Source organism: Tiliqua scincoides, chromosome 16, assembly GCF_035046505.1.
Source record: "Tiliqua scincoides isolate rTilSci1 chromosome 16, rTilSci1.hap2, whole genome shotgun sequence".
In the NCBI taxonomy this organism is placed as follows: Eukaryota; Metazoa; Chordata; class Lepidosauria; order Squamata; family Scincidae; genus Tiliqua; species Tiliqua scincoides.
This window is the reverse complement of record NC_089836.1, coordinates 4149310-4177042: the sequence shown is the minus strand read 5'-3', so window position 1 is coordinate 4177042 and position 27733 is coordinate 4149310. Positions and strand designations below refer to the sequence as shown.

The following is a 27733-nucleotide window of genomic DNA, read 5'->3' as shown; positions in this document are numbered from 1 at the left end:
GGCTTCAGGCCGGGCTTTGGGACGGAAACCGCCTTGGTCACCTTGGTGGATGACCTACGCCGGGGACTGGACAGGGGGAGTGCGTCCCTGTTGGTCCTGCTGGACCTCTCAGCGGCTTTCGATACCATCGACCATGGTATCCTTCTGGGCCGATTGGCCGAGTTGGGAGCTGGAGGCACTGTTTTGTGGTGGTTCCGCTCTTACTTGGAGGGTCGGTCCCAGATGGTGGTGCTGGGGGATGCCTGTTCGACACCCTGGCCCTTGAGATGCGGGGTGCCACAGGGCTCAATTCTGTCCCCCATGCTATTTAACATCTACATGAAATCGCTTGGAGAGGTCATCCGGGGGTTTGGAGTGGGGTGCCATCAATATGCCAATGACACCCAGCTCTATCTCTCCTTTCCTCCAGACTCCAGGGTGGCGGTTGAGGGCCTGGAGCGCTGTCTGGAAGCAGTGAGGATCTGGATGGGGGCTAACAAGCTGAAATTAAATCCGGATAAGACAGAGGCTCTCCTGGTTCGGAAATCCTCGATGCAGGTGCTGGACTATCGGCTTGCGCTGAATGGGGTTGCACTCCCTCTGGAGGAGCAGGTCCGCAGCTTGGGGGTCCACCTGGACTCGCAGCTGCTCCTGGATTCCCAGGTGGCGGCTGTGGCTAGGGGGGCCTTCGCTCAGCTTCGGCTGGTGCGCCAGCTGCGGCCGTACTTGGATCGTGCAGACCTGGCCACGGTGATCCATGCCTCTGTGACATCGAGATTAGATTACTGTAACGCGCTCTATGTGGGGCTGCCCTTGAAGACGGTTCGGAAACTGCAACTAGTGCAGAATGCAGCGGCCCGTGTGGTTACTGGAGCTAGGCGGTTCGACTCTGTCAGTCCGCTTCTCCAGCGGCTGCATTGGCTGCCCATTTGTTTCCGGGCCCAATTCAAGGTGCTGGTTTTGACCTTTAAAGCCCTATACTGCTCTGGACCAGGGTATCTTAGAGATCGCCTACTCCTGTACAATCCGGCTCATCCTCTTAGGTCATCAGAGAAGGCCTTTTTACAAGTGCCGCCGCCTAGGGAGGTACGTGGGGCGGCTGCAAGAAATAGGGCCTTCTCAGTAGTGGCACCAATGCTATGGAACTCCCTTCCCCCTGACTTAAGAATGGCTCCCTCTCTTGAGACCTTTCGGCGAGGCCTGAAGACCTTTCTGTTTAAACAGGCCTTCTGAGTTCTCGGCCTTTTAACATCTTTTTAACATCTTTTAATATTTTTTACAGGCCTGATTCTTTTATGACTTGCTGCTGCTCTATGCTCTTTTTACCTATTTTTTTCTCTTACTGCTGTTTTTTATGATGTGTTAATATGTTTTTATTTGTTTTTAAATTATGTTTTTAATATGTTGTAAGCCGCCCTGAGTCCCTTTGGGGAGAAAGGCGGGATAAAAATAAAGTTATTATTATTATTTGGGGAGGGCGTGGAGCTGATTCATGTCCTTTGGATCTAGACTGCTGGAAGTATCTTGGTGCCATTGGTTGATCATTAATCCAGGTGCCATTGGTACAGTTGAGCTATCAGACATTCCAGACATTCCAGACATTCAGAACTGTGAAGGTACGTTGTGCAAAGACTTCACGGGACTCCCACTATCCCCTGACAGTGTTCCCTTGCTTTTTCCATTAGAACATAAGAAGAGCCCCACTGGATCAGGCCAAAGGCTTCCTGTATCGCACAGTGGCTCCTTTAGATGCCTTGGGGAGCGCACACGGCAACAAAAGACGTGCATCCTCGTGCCCACTCCTTTGCATCTGGCATTCTGAGGTAGCCTACTTCTAAAATCAGGAGGTTGCACACACCCATCATGGCTTACAACCTGTGATGGACTTTGCCTCCAGAAATTTGTCCAATCCCCTTTTAAAGGCATCTAGGCCAGATGCCGTCACCACATCCAGTGGCAAGGAGTTCCACAGACTAACAACACCCTGGGTAAAGAAGTATTTTCTTTGGTCTGTCCTAATTCTCCCAACATTCAATTTTAGTGGATGTCTCCCGGTTCTGGGATTGTGTGAGAGGGAAAAGAGCATCCCCTGCATAATTCTGTATGTCTCAATCATTTCCCCCCTCAGGTGCCATTTTTCTAGACTGAAGAGTCCCAAACGCTGTAGCCTTTCAGAAGGTGCCTCCTCTCAGTAATCATTTTGGTGCACATTTTCCATTTCAGCTATATCCTTTTGAGATGTAGTGACCAGAACTGGACACAATACTCCAGGTGTGGCCTTAACATCGATTTGTCATCCTCAGATTTGGCCACCACACTGCTTAACCCTGTCTCCAGGTCATTTATGAACAAGCTGAAAAGCACCAGTCCCAGAACAGATCCTTGGGGCACACAACTTTTCACCTCTTGTTCCTCTCTTTTTTCCTCCTCTGAGATCTGCTGAGCAAATGCTATTGCCTTGCTGCTCTTTACCCCTCCTTCCAGTTGAGCTGGAAGGAAAGGGGAGGGGGAATGATCTGTCACTGGGCAGAACAAAAGAGTAACTGGGGAGATAACATCAGAGTAATTTGACCTTCCCGCTCATCTGTTGGGCTCTCAACAGTGAGTTCCATGTCGCAGCTTAGGGTTTGTGGTGGGTCCTTGCTCTTAACGAATTGAAGGCCACCATACTAAATGAACTGAACATACCTATTCTGTTAGTCAAAGCAAAGGTGAAAGTATTGATGGGACTAATATCAGTTCCTGGCGGGACTCTCTAATGGACTGTTGGCTAAATTTAGTTTTGCCCTCCTGGAATTGACCTACTTGGAGAATTCCAAAGTGTCTCAGTCCTTCATATTGTATTCCAGGCTTTGTGTGTGTATTGCAATTTTGTGCAAATTCAGAAGGAGACTGTAGTACTCTTTCTATGGATGGGATGTGAAATTCCACTATCCAGAAATTCTCGGATTTCATTTTTTCAAAATTTTCTGGTCCTTTTGATCACCAAAGATGTGTGTTGCTGGTATGTAGGCACTGCTTGGTGAAATCTGTGGGGTGGGGTGGGGGTTGTTGAGTGGTCGAGGGTAGGACTTCAGTGCCTTTTCCCTTATGTGGAGTTAGCGGAAGCACATAAACCATGTGGAATAATTTTTTTGCAGAATAAATAACTTGGAACATGAGAAATGATATAATTTTTTTTTGCCCGACCTACAAAATATATTCAGTTTGTTGAACTTATCTTTTGGGTGTAGGATTTGGAGGGGCAGGTACTTGGGCAAAGAAACATCTTAGCAATGATACACGTAGTCCCGCATTCCATCCTTGGCTCAGCCAAATGCTACTCTGTGGTGTCCTAAACTTTCACATGGGTAACGATTTGGGGAGGGGGGGTTAGGAATATCATAAAATAGCTTGCCATTCAATAGGAATGTTAGATTATAACATTGAGTGCATTGCAAGTCCCTCGGCGATCTTGCCTTCGTGTTCAACATGCGTACCCTGCCATGGGCAAATCAACCCTTTGGTGCTAAGCTGTCCCTGCAAATAACATGTTGGCAAATACCCACCTAGGTAGAAGCAGGTTTTGCCAGCCTCTGGGTGAAGAGGGTAAACGAAGAAAAAAAAAATTCCTTCACCCCTGTTCAGGTTGCGTGGGAGAAATAGCATCCACCTCCCGATAGCAGAGCGTGCCAATGGAAAAGCATTCAACACTTCATTATTTCTATAACCTGAGTGCATTTGCAAATTAATTGATGTGTGGGAGGCTGGGCATCTGCTATTGTAAAAGCGTTTCAATTCTGGCAGTAAAACTGGAAATAAAAACTGGTTGAGTATGGTAAACTGTGACAGCAGTTACAGGTGGAAAAAGACCTTTAGATCAATGTCATCTTTCACTCCATTTTATCCGGTGGCCTTATTCACTAGGTGCTCGTTTATTTTATTTTCCCTCTAATACTGCAGGCTTTTTGCAGATGCTCTTTGTTAAATGCTCCCTTTTTAAATGCTCCCTTTTAAAAGTAGATTCTGTACTGGAGAAACCATTGTGTGTACAGAAAACCGGCTTTCATGGCTGTTGTTTTGCTCAACAGAGGTCAATTTGATTAGATTTAAAGCATTGGTCGTGCTTCGTAGGCATCATGCTTGCCATCACAAAGCAGGGGATAATCGGCAATTTTTTGTGATATTACTTCCTTGATCTCTGTCCACCATAATGGTAATGTGTGGCGCACACTGTCTTATGTAGAAATTCTTGCATTCTGTCCTCTGGTGACAAGGGAGGAAAAACTTGAAGCTGCAATGTATTTTGTGGTACAACTATTCTGTGCCCTATATGCCTAATAAAGGTTTGTTGTATGTTGTATGTTGTTGTATTCTGTGCCCATTCAGTGCAGGCATGTCCCAAATCTGCGGGGGATCCATTCCAGGGACACCCCCCTGAATATGGAAACCGCAGATAGGGAATGCCTATCATGCGTCCCCCATACAAAGCAAGTGTTCTTGCTTTAACACTTCACTATAAGCATTCAAGCTTATAGTGCAACATGTCCAGACTGCTGGCAGCCTGAAAGCTTGAAGAGATCAAAGGTTAACAGGAAGCGGAAGTTAAGTTTGGGGGGTGTGCATGGGGGCTCCCCAGATCTGCAGATAACTGAATGTGTGGATACCGGATCCGTGGATACGGGGGCCCACCTGTCTATTAAAATAGAAAGATAATCCTGTACACTAAGCCCCTAAGTTGTGTCCTGGTTCTGTTCCAAAGGTTTGTCCTGAAGTTGGAACAGATGTAGGTTGGGGACAGCCAACTCAGCAGTGTTGTGCCAGTGTGGCCATCTGTAAGCTGGGGGGATCCAGCGTACCTGTGATTTCGAGGAAAATGTGTTCATATGGTGAGAGTTTCAGTGGTTCTTGTACTAAAGAGCTTGTTGCTTGGAGCTGAACTGCTGTGCTTCTCCAGAAGTCTGGTGTAGTAAAGTGTCTAACATGATGAAGTCTGTGAAGTACATTGAAAGTTCTAAAGAGCTATACAGAAGCTCTTTTTACCATTTATTGGTTTAGTTGTGGAAACCGTTTGGTGAATGACTTTTATTGAGATGCAGTACAAACATTCTTAATTATATTTCTGATGATGTTAATCCAGCAACAGAACCTCTACTTTATTCTTATCTCACCTTCTCATGCAGCCAAGCTCAGCACGCATGGTGGAGGGTGGAATTATATGGTTTGGGGTCTCTTTGTCAGATTTGCTTGTGGCTGCCTGCCTCTTGCCTCTGCTCCCATAACTCCAGTGGGATTGAGTCAGAGGGAGGATACTGTGAAAACAGAACTGGTATTGGGTTGATCACATTGGGCATTGGCTGAGGGTTCCAAGCCCCACCTCTGCTGTTGAAAGTGGTATTGCTCTGAGCATCTTGGGGGTCCCCCCTGGGGGCTGGGGATAAGAATAGGCTGTACTCAGTTTGGCTGTACTTGTCGTAAGAGGCGACTGAACAGCCACCGGGTAGATGGGACTCATCAGCCTGGGAAGGCAGCTCATCTGAGAGAAGGAAAACTCTGATCCCAAACCTCCACTGCCTTGTGGCTACATCCAGTTATGGAAAAGGCTTCAGGAGTCAACCTGGAGGCAAAATCCGGAGCCAGAGTCCCTGAGGCAGTTCATGGCTGAACACAGTCACGTTCTGGCAACTCCTGCGACGCCGCTGGAACCAACCGTATTGGCTTCTGCCTTTCCATTGGACCATTTCAGTGACGTGGAGAGGGGGGATTTGCTGCATGGGTAACAGCCTATCCTCCATACCTACTTTACCCAGGCTTCGTGCACTGGAGAGGACACTCTGTTCCAGAAACACCATTCAGAGCGTGACACCATGGTCTTCCGAGACTGAAGGATGCCAACATGCATCTTGGGGGTGGGGTGGCTTTTCCCCAAGGCTCCCCAACAAAGGGTGTCAGCACTGCATAAAAGCATAGCTTTTTGCCAAAGGTGTTTGACATTTAGTGGAATATTCCACCACTGTAAAACAGTGGGTGGCAAATTGACTGACATACCTCCTCTGGATGCGTCTCAGAATTCTCTCCATGAATCCACATATTCCTTGTACGTCCTATTGAAGCTCTGGGGTAGTGCTCATTATTATGGCATCCGAACACTTGACTCAACCCTTATGTACCAGCTGCTTATTGAGTTCTGGGTTCCTTAATCATGTACGTAATATTCCCTTATCCCTCCTGGACTATTTTTATGCTTCTCCAGGTGCAGATACGACATGCAAAATGTTTCTCAGAAGTCTGTAGAACCTTTGGAACTGTTACTCCTTCCCCCCCTTCCCTCTCTAGTGCTATAAAAGGAAAAGCATGTTGTGAAAGAAGTGTGTTTGTAAAGCATATGGTTTGAGTACATGAGTTTAGGCTACTGTACTTTTCTGGAGATTACTGTAAAACATCTTGGTGCTTTTTGCACTTTCTAATCTCTGCCTAGATCGCTTCAACAGATGGCTGGCTGAACTCTCTTCTGTCTCTAGTCCTTTCTTTCTAGTAGCAGAGAAGATTATAGTAGGTTAAACGCGATACTCGGAGAAAGACAGCTTGTTGGCATAACTAGCAAAATGGCGTAATTGTTTATGTGCTCATACTCAGAATATGGGCACACTTCAGGACTGGATCTCAAAGCGGCAGCTTAAAGTGAGGCCCTCTTACATTAAACAGGAAGAGAGCAAGTGTCCCTCTTTGCCCCAGAGTGGCGTCTTTAAGATTGTGAGCCCTTAAGAGCCACTGGGCTGGCAACGCACTCCACTGGCCTCTGTGCGCCTCGGAATGGCTTGCAGAAGTCTCAGAAAGCCACCACGTGGTGGTTTTTCAGCTAGCGAAGCAACAAAACACCACTGCGGCCTCCACCAATTCATATCCCATTATGCTTGAACTGTGCCCCTATGCCCTCACCGTAACCATAGAAAAATACCAAATGCCTAATGAAGAGGAGGATGGGGAGACTAGTCTAGCAAGGCACACCCTCTTTCTCCCTTCCCACCTTCTTCTTGCAATGACTTCTCATTTTGATTTTTTAAAATGTCTCTCTGGGAGCCTTTTTGATGGCAAAGCGGATGCAAACGCTTTAAATAAAATAATCTTTAAAGTTTATTAAAGTATCATTTTCATCTGATCAGTTTGTTCCCCTCCCCTTTTAATCTTAATTTGAGTGGGCAAGTTGCTTCTGTTCCAGAAAATAACTGCATCTTATGTGTTTCTAACCTTAGACCTGCAAGGATCATTCTTATCAAACATCTTAATACGTTCAGTGATGAGTTGTTTCCCAACTTAATTAACCCCATTTGGGTGTTGGAACTGCCTTTTCCATCTATTCGTCTTCCATGGCTGCCTTTGGGTTTCACGTTGAGAATATTATGGGCTCCGTAAATAGTTTTGAAATGCCAGTTTGTGATATATGGGGCTCTTTAACATTTCTTTGATTTATGGGCACTACGGTGGAGAAAAAAAGCCAAGGAAGCAAATTATAGTGGGGGGGAAAATGTTGCCAATCTTCACTTTTCCAGGCTTAGTTAAAAACTGTACATTTATCAATCAAATCTGATGGATTTTGTTTGAGTTTTTTTTTAAAAATAGCATTCACAGTTTTAACTCTTTGAGGAATATATAGGCAATTTTTATAAGTGTTGGCAGAACTGAGACTCTCAATTCTTGGTGACTATAAACATATCTTTAGTATCCAGCAGACATTCAGTTGTCATGTGGGCATTTGAAATTTTCCCAAAGCCTATTTGATACCATTTAGATGAAAAGTGGACAAAACCTGATTATGCTGAAGAAAGCATGAGATGGTAAATGGGTATCTTGATTCCACGTATTAAATCAGTATTCAGTATGTCTTTCAGTAAAGACATAAAGACAAATCAGTAAATCAGTATGCCTTTAACAGGCCCAGAGTCTGAATTTACACTGAAAAGTCTGAAAACGCAACAAACCAGTGCAAGAAGACTTTTGTTTGTTGCTGGTTTCCAAGTACTGAGCTTACAAGGTCTTTCCTCTAGCCAGGCTGTGGTGTACTGGCAAACTTTGAACTGCAGGGGCTTGCTGTGACTCCCTCCCCATAACAATGCCCAACTAAGTCCATACAACATAAAAATCAACTTTACATTTCTTAATTAGAGCATTTCCATGCCCTACCACTTATTCTTTCTTTGAACCTTATCACAATTTGTTTAAATTTTCCACGCAGTCCTGATTTGTGCATTCCTAAATACATTTATTGAAGAGTAAGTCCCATAAAATGTACTTCTGAGCAAACATATTTCGGATTGCCCCAGAGGGCAGCGAAATGATTATTGCTCTCTGTGAAGCAGAGACATGAAACCATTAAGGAAGCAGTTGCTCTGTGGGGATGGTGGAGGTGGTGCTGGTATAATTTTGGCAATACTTTTATCCCTTGAACCTTGCAAAGGAAGGTGGACCAAGTGGGATGCAGGGGTAGAATGTGTGGATGGACGAAGTGCTTTGCCAGGGCAGTGACAGTTTTTTTCAACTGAACTGTGATTGTGCGGTGTTGTTGGTGGCAACGATTGCAGTCATGGACTACTTTTTCTGGCTGTGAAAGGGGGATTGCAGGTTAATGATACCAACTTAGCTGTGTGTTGGTAGGATTTATGAGAAGGGCTACATTATGCAACTACATAATGCAACTACTGTGCTGGACACAGTCTGTATTTTCTCGTAATGGTTAACAAGGATGAAAGTTGATAGATGGCGGCGTGTTCCCTCTGACTCGAATAATGTTAGACATCTTTATGCATATCGTTGATTTAAAGTTGTTGCCATTGTCTCAGCACAGCTGAGATGATGGCCTGGGTTCTGGGGATTTCCTGGGTTCTGTGACGGTGATATAGATTGATGCAGATCCATCTGTGCATAAAGGTGTATGTTCAGGCAGTCTGTTTCGTGCCATTTGGTGCATGTGTGCCTGTAAGGGAGGTGTGTGGCTCTTTCCCTCTTTATATATCTTTTGGTTTTACAAAAGAAGACAAATGTGTCCTGAATTTCCTGCCCCACCAATTTAGTCAACTAGAGTTTTAGTTGACTGATCAGCTGATTAAAGCCTTGCATCCTTGCTTATTAGGCATTCTGTGCAAAGCAGTTTCTGCTGTGTATAATGAAACCGGGTATATTTGTACAGGAATTTGCAGCATGTATTTCTTCCTTGGGCCAGGTGTTGTTATTCATCAACATGCTTAAGCTTTGCAGGGCGTGAATTATGCAAGGAGAATGTCCATTTGACCTCACATGATCCTCATGGAAGGCGTTATTTTTAAACTTTATTAAAAGTGCCATGGTAGACAAACTACAGTCCGATGACCTGCCCCTGAAGCAATTTCCAGAGTAGTTCCGATGTCATATTTCTGCTAAGGGAAGGTCTAGTTTAAATTTTTTAGACAACTTGGGCAGATGATTCTCAAGGTAGAATGGTGGCATTTAAATACCGTATTATTGAGTTCGTACCCTCAGTGTTCAGAGCCAGAAAGACAGGCAGATTCTTGTCTCAAGGAGCTTACAGTCTAAAATTTAACATGGGGGAGAACTGGAAGAACACGGAGGCAGGAGTAACTAATACAGGAGAACCAAAAATACATGTTTGGTTCAGTTGCACGAAAGGATTAGAACCTTGGTTCCCAAACTTTTTAGCACCAGGATCCCTTCTGTTGAGACCCACCTAAGTGGGGAACACACTTAGAAACAGTATTCTGTTGAGACCCACCTAAGTTTTCCAGACTTTAAAAAAGATCTAGAAAGACTTAGAACCCAGAGTCACAATGGACACACAAGCGGTGCCAGTCACATACTCCTAGGGGTTTGTTGATTAGGGTGATGGGAGTCTTGTTCACCCCAGATAGGAACTGCTTAAGAGGAGGGAAAAATACATTTTATTGTGTGAACTGAGATGTAATCGAAAATGTCTTGGTGCATGATGGGAATCTCCCATGAAAGATGAGGAGAAGAATCCTTTTAGCTGTTCTAGGTGGAGCCTGAACAATGAAGCAATTCCTGTGCATCGCATGATTTTTTTTATATGCAGGTTTTATAGAGCAATCTATAAAAATGCTCTTCCAGGACATGAATTTATATACTGTGTGTGTGAGTGTGTTTTTGTTGTAAGGACCCCCTTGTTGCATATCTTCCCTATTTAATCTTGTCTTCGCTCCAGGATGCTTGTAATGAAATTCTTGAGGCTTTTGACGGTGGTTTTTTTTTTTTTTAAATTTCAGTCCAGTCGTAGCTGTGATAATCCAGCACTGAGAATAAAGGGATTCCTTAGAAATGTTTTTCATGGAGGTGGGCTCCAAATCGAGGAGCAAAGAACACAGTTGAGGATTGGCTTGGAAATTATCACTTTGACTGGGTGACTGAAGCTCATTATTTCCACTTGTGACCAGCCAAAGAAGTTTATGTGAGTTAGTGTTTGTTTTTTTCCTTTCGGTCTGTTACTATGACAGAAATTACTAAAGGGGGGGTGAAGGTGACTAGAAAATATGTGAGCCTGTTTGCAAGATTGGTGAATACTCCATACAAATTTATCTGTCCTTTTGTTTCCTGCCCATCTTTTGTTTTCCAAGCCCTTTAAAAAATATAGCTTTCCAATAGCAAATGTTACTTCAAGATGGAAAACCTATTTAGATTTGTTTCAATTCATGAACTCATCTCTCTCTCTTTTTTTTTTCCTCTAGCAGACTCTGAGGGTGTAGTTCAGATACTTGACAAATCTGTGTGTGGCTTAGATTTTTCCATCCCTGGTGGTGAGAGAGTGCACAAGCCACACTTCCTGTCTAATTGTCTGAAAGAAGGGGAGAGGCTACATACTCATATTGGTGCACACAGTGGAACTAGAACTCATTTAATCAGATTCATGAAATGCTATCCTCGTTTGGGTGATATATACATATGCAGTCTCTAAGATGCGAGAAGATTCTTTGGCCATAACTTTGGCTGGTCAGATACCACTCCAAACTTTCTAGTTAACACAGAACGTGTGTGACCCACCAGGCAAGCGGGAACGGGAAAGCAAGGCGGGGCCTGGCTTATGATATCACTACCAAGCACCAATCAGTTGGGAGGACTGATGAGGCAGCAGCTACCTTCAATTTGGCCAGATGAGAGGTTGAGCTGGTGGGACTGGCCCATAAAGAAGACTGGGGGGGGGGAGATAGAAAAGCAAACATGAACAGAAGAGCAAGGAAGGAGGAACTCGAAGGAAAGGGGGAGAAGGTGGGTGAAGAGAGAGACCACTAGGGAGGACATTTCAAGAACATGAGCATGGGAGAAGGAGAGGCGGATGCAAGTGAGGGAGGTTAAAGGAGGAACAAACTAGGACCCATGAGAGTGGAGGCAGTGATGTGGCTAAGGCCCCAGGCACTCAGAGGCACAACATTCTCAGAGCAGCCTCCCTCTGGTGTCCCAGGCAAAAGCCTAGTCTCAGCCGGGTAATATATGCTGCTCTTTCCCTCTATTAAATCTTACTTTCCGTAGACCGTATCTGAACTGGCTGTGATCTTCTAGGTTCTCCTCTAGACCCAAAGGCTAAGAAATGTTTCCGGCTGAAAAGAACGGGAACCTGTTCCATGGAATACAGTGCTTGGTGCTTAAATAATGTATAAATCTGGTTGGACAGGAGCTGCCTGTCAGTTTTATTAACTTTGACCTTTTCTCCCATTATAAGGATGGTTTGGTAAATATTTAATGGACCTTTAGATCTTGACAGTTGGATTTCTGTTACTGGAAGGCGTATGTAGGTAGAACTGTGTGTGTGTGTGTGTGTGTGTGTGTGTGTGTGTGTGAGAGAGAGAGAGAGAGAGAGAGAGAGAGAGAGAGAGAGAGATGGAATTAACAAAAGTAGTTTAATCAGGGGCAGTGGTCTTCAAGGACAAAAGGGTGACTGGTTTTCAGGAAACCCTCTACTGTTAGGCATGCCTTCCAAAGCAGAACTCATACCTGAGGCTGCCGCCTTCAAAAGGGCATGATTCAGAATTCACTCCTGATTGGCACCGGTGTCTGTGTCCTTTCCATTGTACAGGCTGTCGAAACTGAGAGATGGCTCCCTTGTGCCATCGCTCGGCATGTAACAAGTGGCCTCTTTCAGGGTGGTGTCAGCACAGGTTTAAATGGCTGGCCTTGCACTGGTCTTAATAAGGTACCATGAAAGAAGAGGGAAGAGACAATGTCTAGAGTTAGGAGGGGGGAAGAGGGAAATCTCCTGCCAAGGGAGCTATGCCTTTAATGCCATGGAAGGTGTCCGCATATTGCTCTCATTGCAAATTTCAGGAGCCAAGATCGAAAATGGGAGCACTTGACACTTTGAGGCATTGTCTTTCAAACTTGCACTGTCCCTCGCATCCATTGATTTTCCATTTAAGGAATCTGCAGGAGAAAAACAAATTTGAACAAAATTCATTGGCCGAAGATGAGCGTGTTAGAACGAAACGATGGCCCCCGCTCCTCCTCCTCTAGTGGAGAGTAACTCTGCTTCTATTAAGAATGTGATATATCTTTGTATTGCCACCCAGATCACATGGTAAATTGGCCAAGTAAATCAGAAGGTGGTTAAGAAGCTGTGCAGGGTTGCCCTGACAATCGCTCTCTTTCCTTGGATGGCTTCAAGGAAATGTCACTGGTTTGTCTTCCTGGTTTTCAGTCCACAGTTTGCTGTGAGGTTGCTTTTTGTTGTTATGGACTCTATTAATGAGAACTCCTTGGGACCTGTTAGGGGCATAACCTGTGAAGTAGTTTTTCCTTGAGTTGTAAGATGGGTATTGTTTGCAAAGCATTGGCACAGAGTTACAATGGAGACTCGGGCCCAAATCCTAACCAACTTTCCAACCAACATTGGCATAGCTGTTCTAATGGGACGTTTGCTTATCCTGCAGTTGGGTGGCACTTTATTGTACCATTCTGGATTGCTAGAATTGCTTTGAGTGCCATGTGGATGTGAGGCTACATGAGCTTTGCCCTAATGCCCGTGTTCTTGTAAGCTTGAATAATGTTTTACAATTGAGTTTTAGGATGCAATCCTAACCCCTTATGTCAGTGCTTTCCAGCACTGGCATAGCGGTGCCAATGGGACGTGTGCTGCATCCTGCAGTTGGGTGTCACTCACGGAGGCCTCCTCAAAGTAAGGGAATGCTTGTTCCCTTACCTCAGAGCTGCACTGCCCTTATGTCAGTCCTGGAAAGCACTGACATAAGGGGTTAGGATTGCACTCTTAGTAATATATACTTAGTCTTATCAATTACTTTAATGGTGATACTTCTCAGTTGCAGAAAGGTTGACTCTAGTTGACGGTGTATGTGTGACTGCAGATTATCATAATTGATTGTGTTTTTGTATTGTACAAGATGTTCTGAAACTTGACTAATCAATGGATTTTCTTTGGACTGGTCCAATACCCAGACCTCATTTCCCTATGATTGAGAGCCGTAGGCGGGAAATGTGCACTGATCTGCAGAAAGCGGACTCGGAGTTGGCGTGGTTCTCTCAAAATTGCGACTAGAAGACCTTTTGAGATGTCCACTTCCACTCAGCAATTTGCGCAAGAGGGAGTCACATCTTGTGCCCACTGGCACCCAAAGTACTTGCTGGAAAGGGAATTGGCCAGGATCTTGTGATTATGGCAGCTAAGGCTGAGTACATTTTCCCTGATTAGTTTGTACCTTAAGCTTATTAAGAACAGTGATTTTCAGTATTTTGGAAATTCTAAAGAAATTGAAGACTTGCTGTTCTTTAAACTTCCAGTGCCCGGAAAGAATTGGTGACAGTAGTACATATAGAGCAAACTTTAACTTCTAAGTGGCTGCCTCATGTCAGGATTCAAATGCCTTGTTCTTTGGAGGGTGGGACAGGATACAGTGACACACATGGTTTAGGTTACAGTAATTTCTAGCACTGAGAGGTTTTGTTGGTTCAACTCTGAGCTTCTCAGTGTCTAGCATTACCAAGTTTAGTTTCGGTGTATATAAGAGAATTGGCATTTACAGGACCTACGTATGTGTGCAAACGCTTATCCCTGTCTTTATCTTTACCTCTTGGAAGAATGCTTGTGTCGAGTACTATTGGATTGCTGTCTTCTCAGTTGATAGCTGATGTTGCAGGCATGGTCACACTTACAGTGGAAATGGTATAGCCTCCAACAAATGCAGGACGTCTTCTGCCAAAAGACCACCAAATGCCACTCGGTAAAAGACGACCTGCTTCCACACAGTGGCCGTGTTTTCCAGGGTATGTGCTTGACCCCACACATTTGGTGCTGTGCTGGTGGCCAAAAACATCTGGTGTTGGGCTTAGGCACGTGGTGGGGACTTGAAACTGTGTTAAAGCTGGGCTTGTGAAATCCTGCAGTGGGCTAAAAAGACTGGACTTTTTTCCTGATCTATCCTTTCCGTGTCTTTTTTTTCTTAGTTGCAGTATCATGCAGCGCTGGCATCTGGCCTTCTGAATCAGCAGTCATTGAAGCGGTCTGCCAACCAGATGGGAGTATCGGCCAAACGAAGGCCAAAAGCTCAACCTACCACCTTGGTGCTGCCACCTCAGTAAGTAACAAGTTCAAAAAAAAAGCCTTGCAGTTCGGTTTTGAGAGTTAACGCTTACAGGCTTAAAGGTGACCTTCTCCCTGAGGCCTTAGAAAGCATTCTGAGGGCCTTGGGAGGCTGGTGCAGCCTCGGGAGGCAAGGGGAGCTCAGCTGGAAGATTACAGGGCCCTGAAACCTGTGGATTTTAGTATCCGTATCTGCAGGGGGTCGCGGAACGGATAATGAGGTCAGCCCTGTAATTAAATGGCTGCAGGAGAGTTAGAGACTCGGTTCCAGAGAATATTTGGGGGTTGCAAGAGTTGCATGAGAGTGGAACCAGGTGTGTCTTCATCTTCCTGTGAATGAGCAACATTCACCCCATATCATGCGGCAAATTTTATCTTGAAGGGGTCTTTCAAAATCAATTTGTAAAGCAGAAGGGGGGGGGTCCTGTGTATAAAGGGGAAAAAAGATGACCTTGTTAGGAACGTCTAAGCCCTTAGATCTCTGCCTCTACTTTAAGTGTGTTTGTCCCTGTGTGGGTGTGTAGCCCAAAATGTGGCTAATAGGATGGGGGAACCTTGTTTTTACTTGCTGATCAGAGACGAAAGAGCAAAACTGGCTGAATATTGAGGGGGGAAAAATCACCCTGCCAACCCACCTGTGCGCTGTGTTAATTTTGCATTAGGTTGAAGATACTTTTTACAGGTAGCAAGGAATTGTGAGGTCACTCAGACCCTGGTAATCAGCAGTTTAGGCAGTGTGGTTCTGGTGCCGAAGAACGCAGAAACCCGCACAAGAAAGCTTATGAATTAATAAAGTTCTTAAAATATTCAGCAATACACATATAAGGAAATTATCTCAATAAGAAATGAGGCGGAAGACCGTAGTGTGGTGCTCTGAAAACCCTTCGAAATGTCCTTTTTTTCCTGTAGAAAATGATTCATTGAGGTATGAAGCCCCAGGTTAGCATAATCATCGCCATCTTGGTTGACGTACACAGGACTGTGGTAGAGAAGAACTCAAAGGAGTACCGAAAAAGTGGGAAGGAGGGGAAGGCTGCCATGGGCCTTTCTCAAGGCAGCTCTAAGATAGCACCCTGTTTGGTTTTCAAATGTCTTACCAGAGTGTCAATATTTCAGAAGTTAATGAGCAGTGCATGTCTTGCTGGTGCTGAGAAGGTAATATATTAGAGGTTCAGGACTAATATAATTCAGGATCCCCCAGCATGTTTAGAAAATTGGTTGCATGCTATCATGAGCACCCTTTCTCATGAAAACTTTCCCCACTTCCACAAGTTGGCTTAAGTCATGCCTTAGCTGTGTCTGTGCTAAAAAAAATCTTCATGGCCATGTTTGAAACGGTAGATTTGAAGTGACTTTCAAACTCATTTATTATTATTATTATTATTATTATTATTATTATTATTATTATTATTATTATTATTATTATTATTATTATTAACAGTATTTATATACCGCTTTTCAACTAAAAGTTCACAAAGCGGTTTACAGAAAAAAATCAAATTAATGGCTTAGAGTGTTAGAATTAACTGTGGCTGGCTTCAGCAAAGACACATTGCTACTCCAGGGTTAAAGCAAACCAAAGAAGGCAAGAATGCATTTTCTTTTTGTTTACATATGAGAAGAGCCTGCTGGATATTCCCAGTCTCCTACTAATGCTTGCTATGAGATCAGAATATTACGTCTACTATTGAAAGATACAACAACAAAATGCTGAATTACATTTTGTTACCAGTACAGAGAATTACAACAAAGTGAATTACAGCACTTTGTAAATTTTGTTGGAGTTCGTGTGAGTCACCTTGAGTGTAGAAGAATAAAATGGAGTATAAGTTTTTAAACAACAGTACAAGGGTTCTCGGACTCTGACGACCTGTGACTCAATACAAGGGAAGTTCCCATCAGCTTAATGTTTAGTAAACAGTACCAGTTAATCACTCAATTCTTAGGAGGCCATCGCAGAGCTGATGCCTCTCTAATGGATGTAAAATCAGCTTTTGAGCTAAAAGCTTGCAGATATTGCGATATAAAAAACACTAAGAATATGTTTATCTCTGAAACTTGAGTGGCTGATCAGAGAAAAATGCTAAAATACAGTGTGCAGGGTCAGCTTTCAGATCCGCTTCAAATGCTGAAAGGAAGTGTGTGTGGGTCTCATGAGCCCGTTGGATGGGAGCTGCATATGCAAGTAGAATAATGTGTGTAACTTTATTTAAGACACTTCAGTGTGGAGAAGTGTACGCATCCTTTGTAGAATTTGCATTGCTTCTCTTTTGAGGGATAACTGGAAGTCGATTCGACAAGGGATGGTTGTTAATCACTTCCATTTATTTATCTTCCTTGTTTGGGCTGCTTTTGATTGGATTTCAATATCAACAAAATACCCCTGTTAAAATCAACATTTATAAGTGCTCCTTCCCCATGAAACGTATGCCGGTCACCCCCCTCCCCCGGGGGGGGGGGGACGACTTTGCCTGAAAGGTCTTCAGAATGAAGCGTGGGCTTTGAAGATTCTTCTGAGTTGGGGAGTGGCACAGTCTTGGGGATGCAGCAAAAAAAGTTCTGAGCCCACTGTTAAGAGAGACAAGTCATCAAACCCTAGTTGTTTTACTTCATCATTTACTTTGTTTCTCTAACTGGAACCAACATGTGTTAAATTTGCAGCTATGGAATGATAATGGTTTTAGTTTATGGCACTGGTGATCAGGTGTGGCTTTCATATTTCACCAGTGAATCATTGCGCAGCTGTCTTGTCTGTCCTCCCTCCAGAGCAGCCATCCAATATGGTATGTTTTTATATTAGGCCATGAGATGACAGACTGGTGATCCTGGGAGTCGGGGGACATTCTCCCTTCCTACATTGTGTGAGGAGGGTTCATTCCATGTGGCCTCCTTTAGAATTTGCTCAGTGGCTGGAGGTACATTCAAGACTTTGGCTTAGGTTTTCAGTGCAATGATGAGCAACCTTTTACCATTTGGCCTGGGGAAGAGAGTTGCAATTTAAAGAGAGAGCAATTTGATAAACACTTTGCAGATAAAATTTGCTCGCATCTCTTCCGACTTGGATGTCACAGTAGGAGCCAAGTCAGAGATGGATGTCCCTATCTTGACAAGTTACGGGTTCCCTTTTGTTGGTTCAGCCTATGGGTGTGGGTGGCTTTGAATTAAAGAAAAAAAAACATTCTGGGGGACACACACAATTTTTTTCCCCATTTGGCTTTCCTGGCCACTGTTACTCCTAGTCGAATAGATGGTCCTGGTCTCTTGGCTTTGGAGAACAGTGTTTCCAAGTACCTTGTGATCCCTGGCAAAACCTTTTGTTCTCAGCCTGAATTTTTCTTGGCATGGGACAGATTCATTCCTCTTTACGTATTGGTGGAGACTTAGTTTGCCTCACCGAGATGTTGCAGCATTCTGATCTGCTACCATGGCTAGATGGAGAGAGAGGCTGCAAATGCTGGGATAGAATGAGTGGGTGTTGATGGGAAAAGAGCTTCTGGAAACCGGTTTTTATTCTTGCTACCATTTAGCTGCATATGCCAGGTGGATGAGGGATTACCGTTGGTGAGAAGTTTCAGGAGTCCTGGATGAACGCATAACCTTGTTAGAGACTTCTCTGTATTTCCAATTTGCTCATTATTCTCCATCAAGGTGACAAGAAAAATGGAACAATCACTAATATTAAATAATTGCTTAAAAATGGTGTGAGCGGCTCATCCCTTCGGACTACCCTTCTCTGAGAAAATAGGTTTTTCCAAGTGGTCAGAATTCTCCCGTCAGTGTCTTGATTTACTGCGGGGGGGGGGGGGGGGATGGGACCTAACTATGTTTTTGGAAGGGAGAGAGGTTTTATTGCAAGGCTTTTTACACCTTGCTGCTTAGATCTCGGCATCACTCTGCATTGCTGCTTTTGTTTGCATTGTATGGTGAAGTGGCACTGATCGCCCTCATTTGGCAAGCCCCACATGCTGTCTCAGTAATGGCCGTACCTTTACAAGTTTAAATAGTGATATTAGGCTAGTCCAAATCTTTCCCAATGGAGTTTCGTCAGAATAGCCCCTCAAGATGGACAAGTGAGAAGCTACACTGCTGCAATTTGTCTTATTCCTCCTTTTCTTTTCCTGCCCAATAGTGGCTAAATCTGTGGCCCTCAACTTGTCAAGGGCTGGGTCTTGCCTCACATCCCAACCTGTAACTTGGGACTCATTCAGTAGCCCAACAGGCAAGAGGGATGGGCAGGAGAGTGGACACCTTAGTGGTTTCCATTCTCAAGGGTCTCCAGGGAGAGCCTTTGCCTATTATCTTTGAGTCTTACCTGAAGCCACTGGAATAAAAAAAATTTATTTATTTGCAGCAACTGTTACCCTGCACATGCCCGATCTTGTCTGATCTTGGAAGCTAAGCAGGGTCAGGCCTGGTTAGTACTTGGATGGGAGACCGCCTGGGAATACCGGGTGCTGTAGGCTTCTATCATGATCTCGGAATCTAAGCAGGGTCAGGCTGGGTTAGTACTTGGATGGAAGACCGCCTGGGAATACCGGGTGCTGTAGGCTTATACCATAGTCTTTCGAGACTGAAGGTCGTAAACCATTTATTTATTTATTTTGAATTAACACATATTTGTATGTCTGGAATAAAAATTAACAGTATTTCAGTGTTTCAACAACACACAAAAAAGTGCACAAAGCGGTTTACAGGCAAAATGCAGTAGATGTCTCCCTGTCCCCAAAGGACTCACAATCTAAAAAGATGCACACCAGTCACGAGACACTGTGCTGGGTCTCTAACCGCTTAACTTTTGGGGTGGGGAATTTTCTCTTTGAAAGAAAATTATATTCTGCCTTTCCCATGCCAAAGCAAATGCCGATGGCGGCTTACAAATCTCCATTAATAAACGTACCAGGTATCACAACAAAAAGTAAAAACATCAAAGCATTTATTTAACACTGAAAACATTAGAGAATACCAAGCCTATGTAACTAAACTCGACCGTTTTTATTTGAGAGAATGTTCTTTAAGGACTGTGCTTCTTAATTTCTAAAATCAATTGAATTGTAATTCTCCAAAAAGTAGGGCGTTGATCAGCTTCCAACAGAACCTGCAGTGGAATTTCCTTGGGCGTGCCCCCCCCCCCATTGTCAGGCAGTGTTGGAATTTGGCCGGTATCTACCTCTTGTGACATTTGCAAAATCTTAAAAGGGGAACCTGAAGAGGCTCAGCTATGGAAGCAAGGAATGCTTATTTGCTGCCCTACAAGAAGATGGAGTGTTCAGATTTACCAAATCAAAGTCTGCTATTAAAACTTTTTCAGAGAGAGAAGGTAAAGGTACAGAAATAACTTCATCTCCTCCAAATTTCCGCAGTTCTCTGTGAAGTTTTGCTTTTTCACCCCTACTGGCAAGTCCTGTATTAAGCGACAGTCTTCATTAAATACCATAGAGAGGATATGCAATAAAGCAATAATCCTGATACCTGGGTTTTTGCTACTCCCTAGAAGAGTTAATATAATTAAAGATTAAAATACTGTGTGCATTCTCAAACATGGAGATACCTTTTTGAACATGATGGGAATTACATTAATAAGGAAGAGATCATTTTCCAATAACTTTCAATACGAGAGACTTGCCCAGTATCCTCGTGTCATGCCGGTTTATCAAGCAATTGTTTTGGTATTACTTTTCCAAGGTACTAAATTAGCAAGAGTAAAAGCTGGCAGGATGGAAGCTGAAAGCCTAGGCATTTAATCTTGTGGTGCAGTTCATGATTCCATTCATGCATGGAACAAAGCGTCATGACAAAGGAATGAGACCTGTGCAAATGGTGTAATAGAGAGGCAGGAAATTGGCATCCTAGAGGGCCCAGTCTGACCGTCCAGTTCTAGTAAGAGCTAGATTCTTCCACTCCGAATCCACAAAATGTCTATGATGTAGACCAGTGGTTCTCAAACTTTTTAGCACTGGGACCCACTTCTTAGAATGACAGTCTTTCAGGACTCACAGGAAGTGATGTCATGGCTGGAAGGGACATCAATTTAGGCTTCAAACCTAAACCACTATCAGCGAAAGGCTTCGTTACACAGCACACTCTTTCTGTTACTTTGCATAGCTTAGACTTCAAACATTCCATTTGGGAGTCGAAGCCAAACCCAGACTTGAATCCTTCTCCAACCACACAGCTGTCCAGCATCCCATCTTCCCACCTATTCAGGGCAGAGCTCCATGCCTCTCTCCCACCGGGAGCCTGCCCTGCCCAGCAGCTCTGTATCCTCTGTTTTCGGCTTTGTATTTGCAATGGTGGCTGAGGTAGGTGCTACACGACCCACCTGAAATTGGCTCGCAACCCGCTTAGTGGGTCCTGACCCACTGTTTGGAGAAACACTGATGCTGTCTAGGACTACCTCACAGGCAAGAATTTGGTTGAAATTTTGCAGACTCCTTGTGCATGTGTGTTGAAAGGTATTTACAGCCAGAATAATTTTTAAATTTCAGTGACCTTGGACTCTCCTCTGGCTTTGCCCAGAGCCTTGGTTGTGGGGTCCAGCATCAGATTTTTTGAGTTCACTTCAAGGTTAATGTGAGCATGCAGAGGGGTCTGTACTTCTTCGGGCTTTTGAAAGGAAAGTTGAGAATACGAGAGAGGTTGAACCTGATATTTTAAGTGTGGATTTCAACCACAAGAGAACATTTTCTTAAACTTTTTTTTCAGTTTCATTTCTTTAAAAAAAAGAGAACTGTCAGCAACAATTCATGAAATGAAATCTTCACTTCTTGCAAATCTCACAGGACCGCAGGCCATCTGGCTTCTTTCCAAGAGTGCCACAGACACTTACAACCTCTGTCACTTGGGGCTTCTGTGCTTCAGATAGCTGCCTGTATCTATGGCAGAGGTTCCCAAACTTACCTGTGACATGACGTCCTTGGGACTGTGTCTGTCACGGAACCTGGCAGTAAGTGTTGATGACGCACGACATGAGGATGTCTTCAACACTTACATTTGGGTCACGCCTGGAAAAATTTTTTCACTGACTTGAAAATCAGTATTTAACAGTCAGGAAGTGCAGGTAGACCTAAACTGCATTGTGTGTGGCCCTTGCTGAGCAGAGCATTTACTCCGTGATCTCTTGCATTCGTACTGCCAAGCGGCTTGTCCGGTGCATGGTGCCCCTTGAAATTCATTGGAACCCACAGTTAGGAACCTCTGATCTATGGTCTTTGATCCAGTCTTTACCAATAGGCTTCATGCTGGTTCGTTAAGTTGTGTGCACTTCGTAGTTGCAGATGGAGCTATTCACAAACAGGTTTATAACCGCTTACCTTGGCTCATCTGGGGCTCCCCTTGGCACTGAAGGAACCCAACTGCCTGAACGAAGAGGGCAGTGTGGTGACGTAGAAAACGGAGAACAGCAGAGCCACAAACTACCTTCTGCCCTTGGCCAGGTCACAAAGAACTGCGAAACCAGTTCCATGAGCTCAAGGGTGCTTTACTCATGTTGAGAAACAGCCGATCTCCATGGAATATGGCAAATGGCTCTTGAAACTGAATAAAGCGCATTTTGCTTCAGCTTGCAGGGCAGGGGCCAGCTGTTCACGGCAAATAAGATGACATTCTCCTGGGCTTGAGCAAACCCTTGTGTGAAGTCTTGGCGACGGTTGGACCCCGGCTTTTCTCCCCGAGTTTCATTTTCACGTTTGAGAATCCTGCAATCCTGCTGTGAGTCGTTCGGAGCCCAGCTTACCTGGGTGTGGGACAATATGCAAGGAGAAGGGAAAAAACAATTTGCAGAGTGCCTGGTCTAATCAGAATTCCTCAATGCGGAGCAATTGAATTTATCACTTATTAATGCAAAGCCGTAATGTTCACTTTAGAAAGAAGCACAAACAAACAATCCTTCTCCCACCTACCCCCGCCCCCCACTTGAAGAAATGTGTCTGTCAAAGCAGCCTGAAAAGTTGATTCTGAGAAATAGTTTAGGGGGTGAGAGTGATGTGTTCTTTCAAAGCAAAAGCATGCAATGTAGTCTACCCTGTTTATTCTGATGGAATCATAGTTGGGAAGGGGCCTGATTGATCACTCTAGTAGCATGTCATCTTTGGTCCCTCTCCTTCTGGTGGAGGAATCCACTCCCAAGCAGAAGCTGATGTAAAACTCCCAGCACTTGAGGTGTTGTACAAGATGTTGCCCCCCCCCCTTTACCTGGTGAAGCGCCGGCATCATTTCCTCCCATTGATGGATCGGGGAAGGGAGAGGGGCATGGAGCAAAAAAGGAAGCAAGAGGAAGGAAGAGTGGTGGCCTAGAGTGTCCGATGCTCTAGCCCACCACTTCATCCCCCTTTCTTGGCTATTCCAGGAAATGGGAACGGCAGCCGTTGGAGACGAGTGGCTAGACAACAGGGGTCTCCCTCCACTTCACCGGTCTGCTGCCTGACACCAGCACTTCAGTTAGCCTCATGGATGGACCAATCCTATTTGTGTAATTTCCCTTGGGTCTGTCAGGCTCATTCCATACAGTGGGCTGAATAGCATTCACGGCACCTGCTGAGCACAGGAAGTGGTGTCATTCAGCAGATGATGGCCAGAAATAAGCACTTTGTTCTCACATAGGAATGCATTAGCTGCTGACAACAGAAGAGAAAATACACACATCTTAATCCTATTTTCAAGATATGGGAGAGCCCAGTTAGTGTGCAGGCTGCCTTTTCAGCCCTATCAGAATGGCTCAACAGGAGATGATGGTGCTCGGAGAAGCTGAGGGATGGATGAAAAGCTTCCATGGGGGTTTCATCCAGCCTGTGGGCCTTATGATTGATATCCCTGGTATAGCACTTAGAGTGTTCATAGTACTTCCCGTGAATTGTCTTCATGTTGCCCTTGACAAAGACCCTGTGAGTGACAAAGTAGGTAGCAGCGTCTGTCCTTAGCAGGGGGGCCACAGCTGTTGGACCAGGCCTCTGTCTCTAGCCTCTAGTCTTTAAAAACACCTGGGTTGGCCTTGTTCCAGATTCTGAGATACTAGGACTATTCACAATGCACCGAGTCTGTCTCTCAACATTACACCTCCGATTCACCCAGCATGAAAAAAAATGTAATCCTACACATCACATTTTGCATAGCTTATTCCAGTTGCAGTCTTTGGAAGAGGCTGGGTGGGCGGTTAGGTCTCTGAGCATGTTGTATCGTGGCCACTGAGTAGCTGCTATTCTGATGAGGTTTTTTAATATTTCTGTCATCCTGCCAAGCTTTATGTGATTTTTTCTTCAAACAAGTTTACTAGGTTTTGCGGATTTTTATTTAGACTGTTATTAATCTTCTTAGGAAAAACCCAATGCGTTGGGTGTACCTGATGCCGGGGAGTCTTCTAATCTTCTTTTCCCTGTTACAGAATAATACAGAGCTCCCACCTTCAGCTGTTATTCAGATTTCATTTTTTTACACTTCCGTTCACGTATTGCACCGCTACACAATTTTTCTTGCAAAGCAATTTTTTAAGAAGCCATAACTGATCAATCCAGATTGATGAAAGAAGAGTTTGTGGCGGGGGCTGTGGTTTAACGATTCTCACCAGTGTAAGAGACGCTTGCAATTGTCCATGTGGGAAAAGGAATCTGGAGGAGTGGAGCAGAGTTTCCAGTACGTGAAAATGAAATCTTTCCCGTTCTGTTCCTACAAACCCAGAAATGAATCTAGGGCGTTAGAAAATACTAGTGCCGGGGATGGGAAGAGAGAAATTAAACCCAGTCATGCTTTATGGATGTGTGATGGAGAGATTGGCTGCAAGCAAGAAGGGAGTTAAATTAGGAGGTTAGTGATAAGGATGGGGCAGGATCCTAAGGGGTCCAGGAAGAAAGGAAGGCCACAGAGGTGAACTCGACCACCACTTCCTCAGTATAGCAGCCCCTTGGGCCCTCTGAAATTTTGCTTTGGAGCGTGGGGAGAAATCTAGGTCTATCCCAGAAGCCTTGCCATCCTTATATGATTTTTCTCTTTGTTGCTTGGGTCAGAGTGCATGTTCTCAAACTACCTCCTGCTGCCAGGAATGGGTAGAGCCGTAGCACTGAAACGCGGTTCTCCGAGACATTAAAAGAGACCTCTGCTACATTTGATGTGACTTGGCTGTGGTTTTTCTGAGATGGGTGCCGATTGTTACGGCATCGTATTCAACAGATTAATCTCGGAAATAGGAGATCCTGGTCTTCGATGCAGTAGTGTGTGACTGAGCAAAATGCTCTGATTGAATTCCCATATGCTTGGCTGGAGCTCGGGTGGAATCTTTCATCACTTTTTGGAGGGAGGGGAATAGTGTTATGCCGTCTGAGCAGTGGGCCATGTGTTCTTCATCTGTCCTGTGTCTCCTGCTACACACGCCTGCAGATTGAGGGCAATAGATGTCCCTTAATGAGTCTAGGCAGGATGGGAATTGCAGCTGTTTTATTAAATTATAAATTCTGGAGTGGTAGCTCTATTAGTCCTCGAGCAGAGGGTCTTGTTGCACCTTACGATTTTTGTCTTAGCATGCCTTGACATGGTTCTGGGGTGGTTGTATCATCTGTTTGGCTTTATTGTCTCTTTTCCGGGGAGGGGGGTTTTTGATATGGTTGAGGGTGGGGCTGGGTGCTACTGTTAGTGTAGTCGTAGACTGCTTTACTGCCTTCCACTTCCCAGTAAACCAGTTCCATACATCACTGCTGGCAACTCCATATCATTTAACATGTAGTGTTTTCAAAATTATATATAGCGCTATTAATGTGCATGACGAACAAAAGTCCAGAGCTTGAAATATTGTTGGTTTATATAGCTTATTTTAATGAATCCCAGAGCATGTGTTGGGGTGGGATCCAACAGCAGGCAAGATTCTGAAGCTGATGTTTCAGCCCTTGCAGTTCATCCCAAAGAGTGAGTCTTTAAACGTGCCTCAAAGTGTGTTTGAGCGTGCCTCAGTGGGGCTTCCGACTTTCTCTTTGAACGGCCTTGCCTCCGTGCTGTATCGCAAACTGCATTTGAAACTCCCCTCGGTTTAGAAACTGTTGTGCTGTGTGACACCAGGCTGTGTATATCTGCGTGTCTGTTGTCCAAGAAAAATGTTCAAAGCCCTCTCGGGCACCGAGAGCTAATCTACACTGTGTGAAATGCTTAAAAAAATAATTATGCATAATATAAAATCAGCTATCTAACCTATACCATATTGCACTTTTCTGCTGCTTAGATAAATGTTCTTTACATATGTTCTTTTTACCATTTACCTTTTAAAAATGCCTTTCATTATACAATGAGTTTTGCATCCCACTCACATGGATGCCAGCTTCCCGGATGCAAAATTAAATTTCTGGGCTAGATTTGGTGCTGGCAATAAGCTTGTACTGAAGTCATAACCAATTTTTAAGATGGCTTATAAGGAAAAAGGCTATTTGCGGCTCACTCCGCTTTGAAATAGAGGGAGATGGTATAAATAATTAACGCAGGCAAAAAGAGAATTTGTAATATACTTTTAACAAGAAAGGAAATTGGGGAGTGAACTGCATCGCTGTGGGCTTCCCTTAGTCAACATTAAAAATAACTTTATTACTATTTTATTTTTCTGCAGGGCGTCCTCTTGGCATTTGTGTGTTTACATGGAAGCCTGTGGGTGGGTTAAATCAAAAAGCTTGGCAAAGCAAATTCTGCTCAGTGACTTCAAGTGAATTTTACTTTAATTGCCCTTCTCAGAAAAATCGCCTTTAGGAGTTTAAAACATTTTTGCTGCGGAAAGTTCCCATCCCCCCCCCACCGCCCCCTTGTACAACCCCAAGGAACACTGAAGAGGAGAAACCCTCTGGATTCCCTTTCTTCATAAAGAGGCCGTTTATCGAAATGCGATGGATTTCTCCAAATGAGGCACTGAAACTATTGATGGGGTTGGGACAGAGAGCAGCTTGGCCAACGTGTCGCACGTTCGCCATTTTTGAGGGGGTGGGGATGGGCAGCCGTACTCTTGTTGATCTCGCACCTGGAGCCCCTGGAAAGGGAAGGCGTGTTCCAGATGTCTTCATAGGCCGTATGTCTGTGCAATACCCGGTGGCTGTATTCAGTTTCTATAGGTGCTTGTTGCAGTTACAGTAATATGGTTGGTTGGTTTGGTTGGCAACCTTCAGTCTCGAAAGACTATGGTATAAGCCTACAGCACCCGGTATTCCCAGGCGGTCTCCCATCCAAGTACTAACCAGGCCTGACTCTGCTTAGCTTCCGAGATCATGGTAGAAGCCTACAGCACCCGGTCTTCGCAGGCGGTCTCCCATCCAAGTACTAACCAGGCCTCACCCTGCTTAGCTTCCGAGATCATGGTAGAAGCCTACAGCACCCAGTATTCCCAGATGGTCTCCCATCCAAGTACTAACCAGGCCTGACTCTGCTTAGGTTCCGAGATCATGGTAGAAGCCTACAGCACCCGGTATTCCCAGGTGGTCTCCCATCCAAGTACTAACCAGGCCTGACCCTGCTTAGCTTCTGAGATCAGATGAGATCAGGCATGTGCAGGGTAACAGTTGCTGCCTGCAGTAATATGGCTAAAAGTTAAAATAATACTGGCTCATCTTAGGTCCCTCTCACCCAACACTCTGCTGTTGGGGGTTGTTCGTCTTGCTTGTTTTCGCTGGCCATATCACTCCCCTCTTTTAAATCCCTTCCATGGCTTCTTGCCTGTTCTCAGAAGTCGCACAAGGTGATCCCCACCAAAACTCTCTGGGTCTCTTTTCCTCCCAACCTCTTGGCTTTTGCATCCCTGACCTTTGCCTTTCCATCTCTGCCACCCATCCTCAGGTCTGTCAAACCTCCCCCCCCCCCCGTGTCTCCCTTCTGGAATTGCCTCTTCCCCCATTTTCTTAAACATTCTTTAAACCTACCTTTACAATGAAGTCTTGGCAGCACCTTGCCTTTAGTTCCCAAGTCCTGCAGTGAAGTCTGTGAAACAATTCCATTTGCCTCTGCTCCCTTTGTGTCAGTATCTTTAGTTTGTAAGTTCCTTGGCATAGGAAGGAACCTGTTCTTTCCCCACTGTATGTAAACCCTGAGGGTTGTTGATGGTGCTATTAAAATAGCAACCGCAGCTCTGAACAGAGGTAAGTAGCTTCTTTGTAGTTGTCTTGAGCTGTCTGACTCCCCCCATCTCCACTATTTAATCTACTGTTCTTCCCAGAGAAGCAGCAATAATTAATGGCCCAT

General features: G+C 44.6%; 1 protein-coding gene and 2 pseudogenes across 1 annotated transcript in view; 2 read left to right on the top strand and 1 right to left on the bottom strand.

The window, feature by feature from the left end:
• Positions 1-27733, top strand: part of MED27 (mediator complex subunit 27) — a 115958-nt gene that overhangs the window by 23812 nt on the left and 64413 nt on the right. Inside the window, exon 3 of the mRNA XM_066610714.1 lies at positions 14410-14540. Coding sequence (XP_066466811.1) covers positions 14410-14540 — 131 coding nt within the window. The remainder of the gene's footprint in view (positions 1-14409; positions 14541-27733) is intronic.
• LOC136635796 (5S ribosomal RNA) lies at positions 18889-19008 on the top strand (annotated as a pseudogene).
• On the bottom strand, positions 26949-27068 carry LOC136635788 (5S ribosomal RNA; annotated as a pseudogene).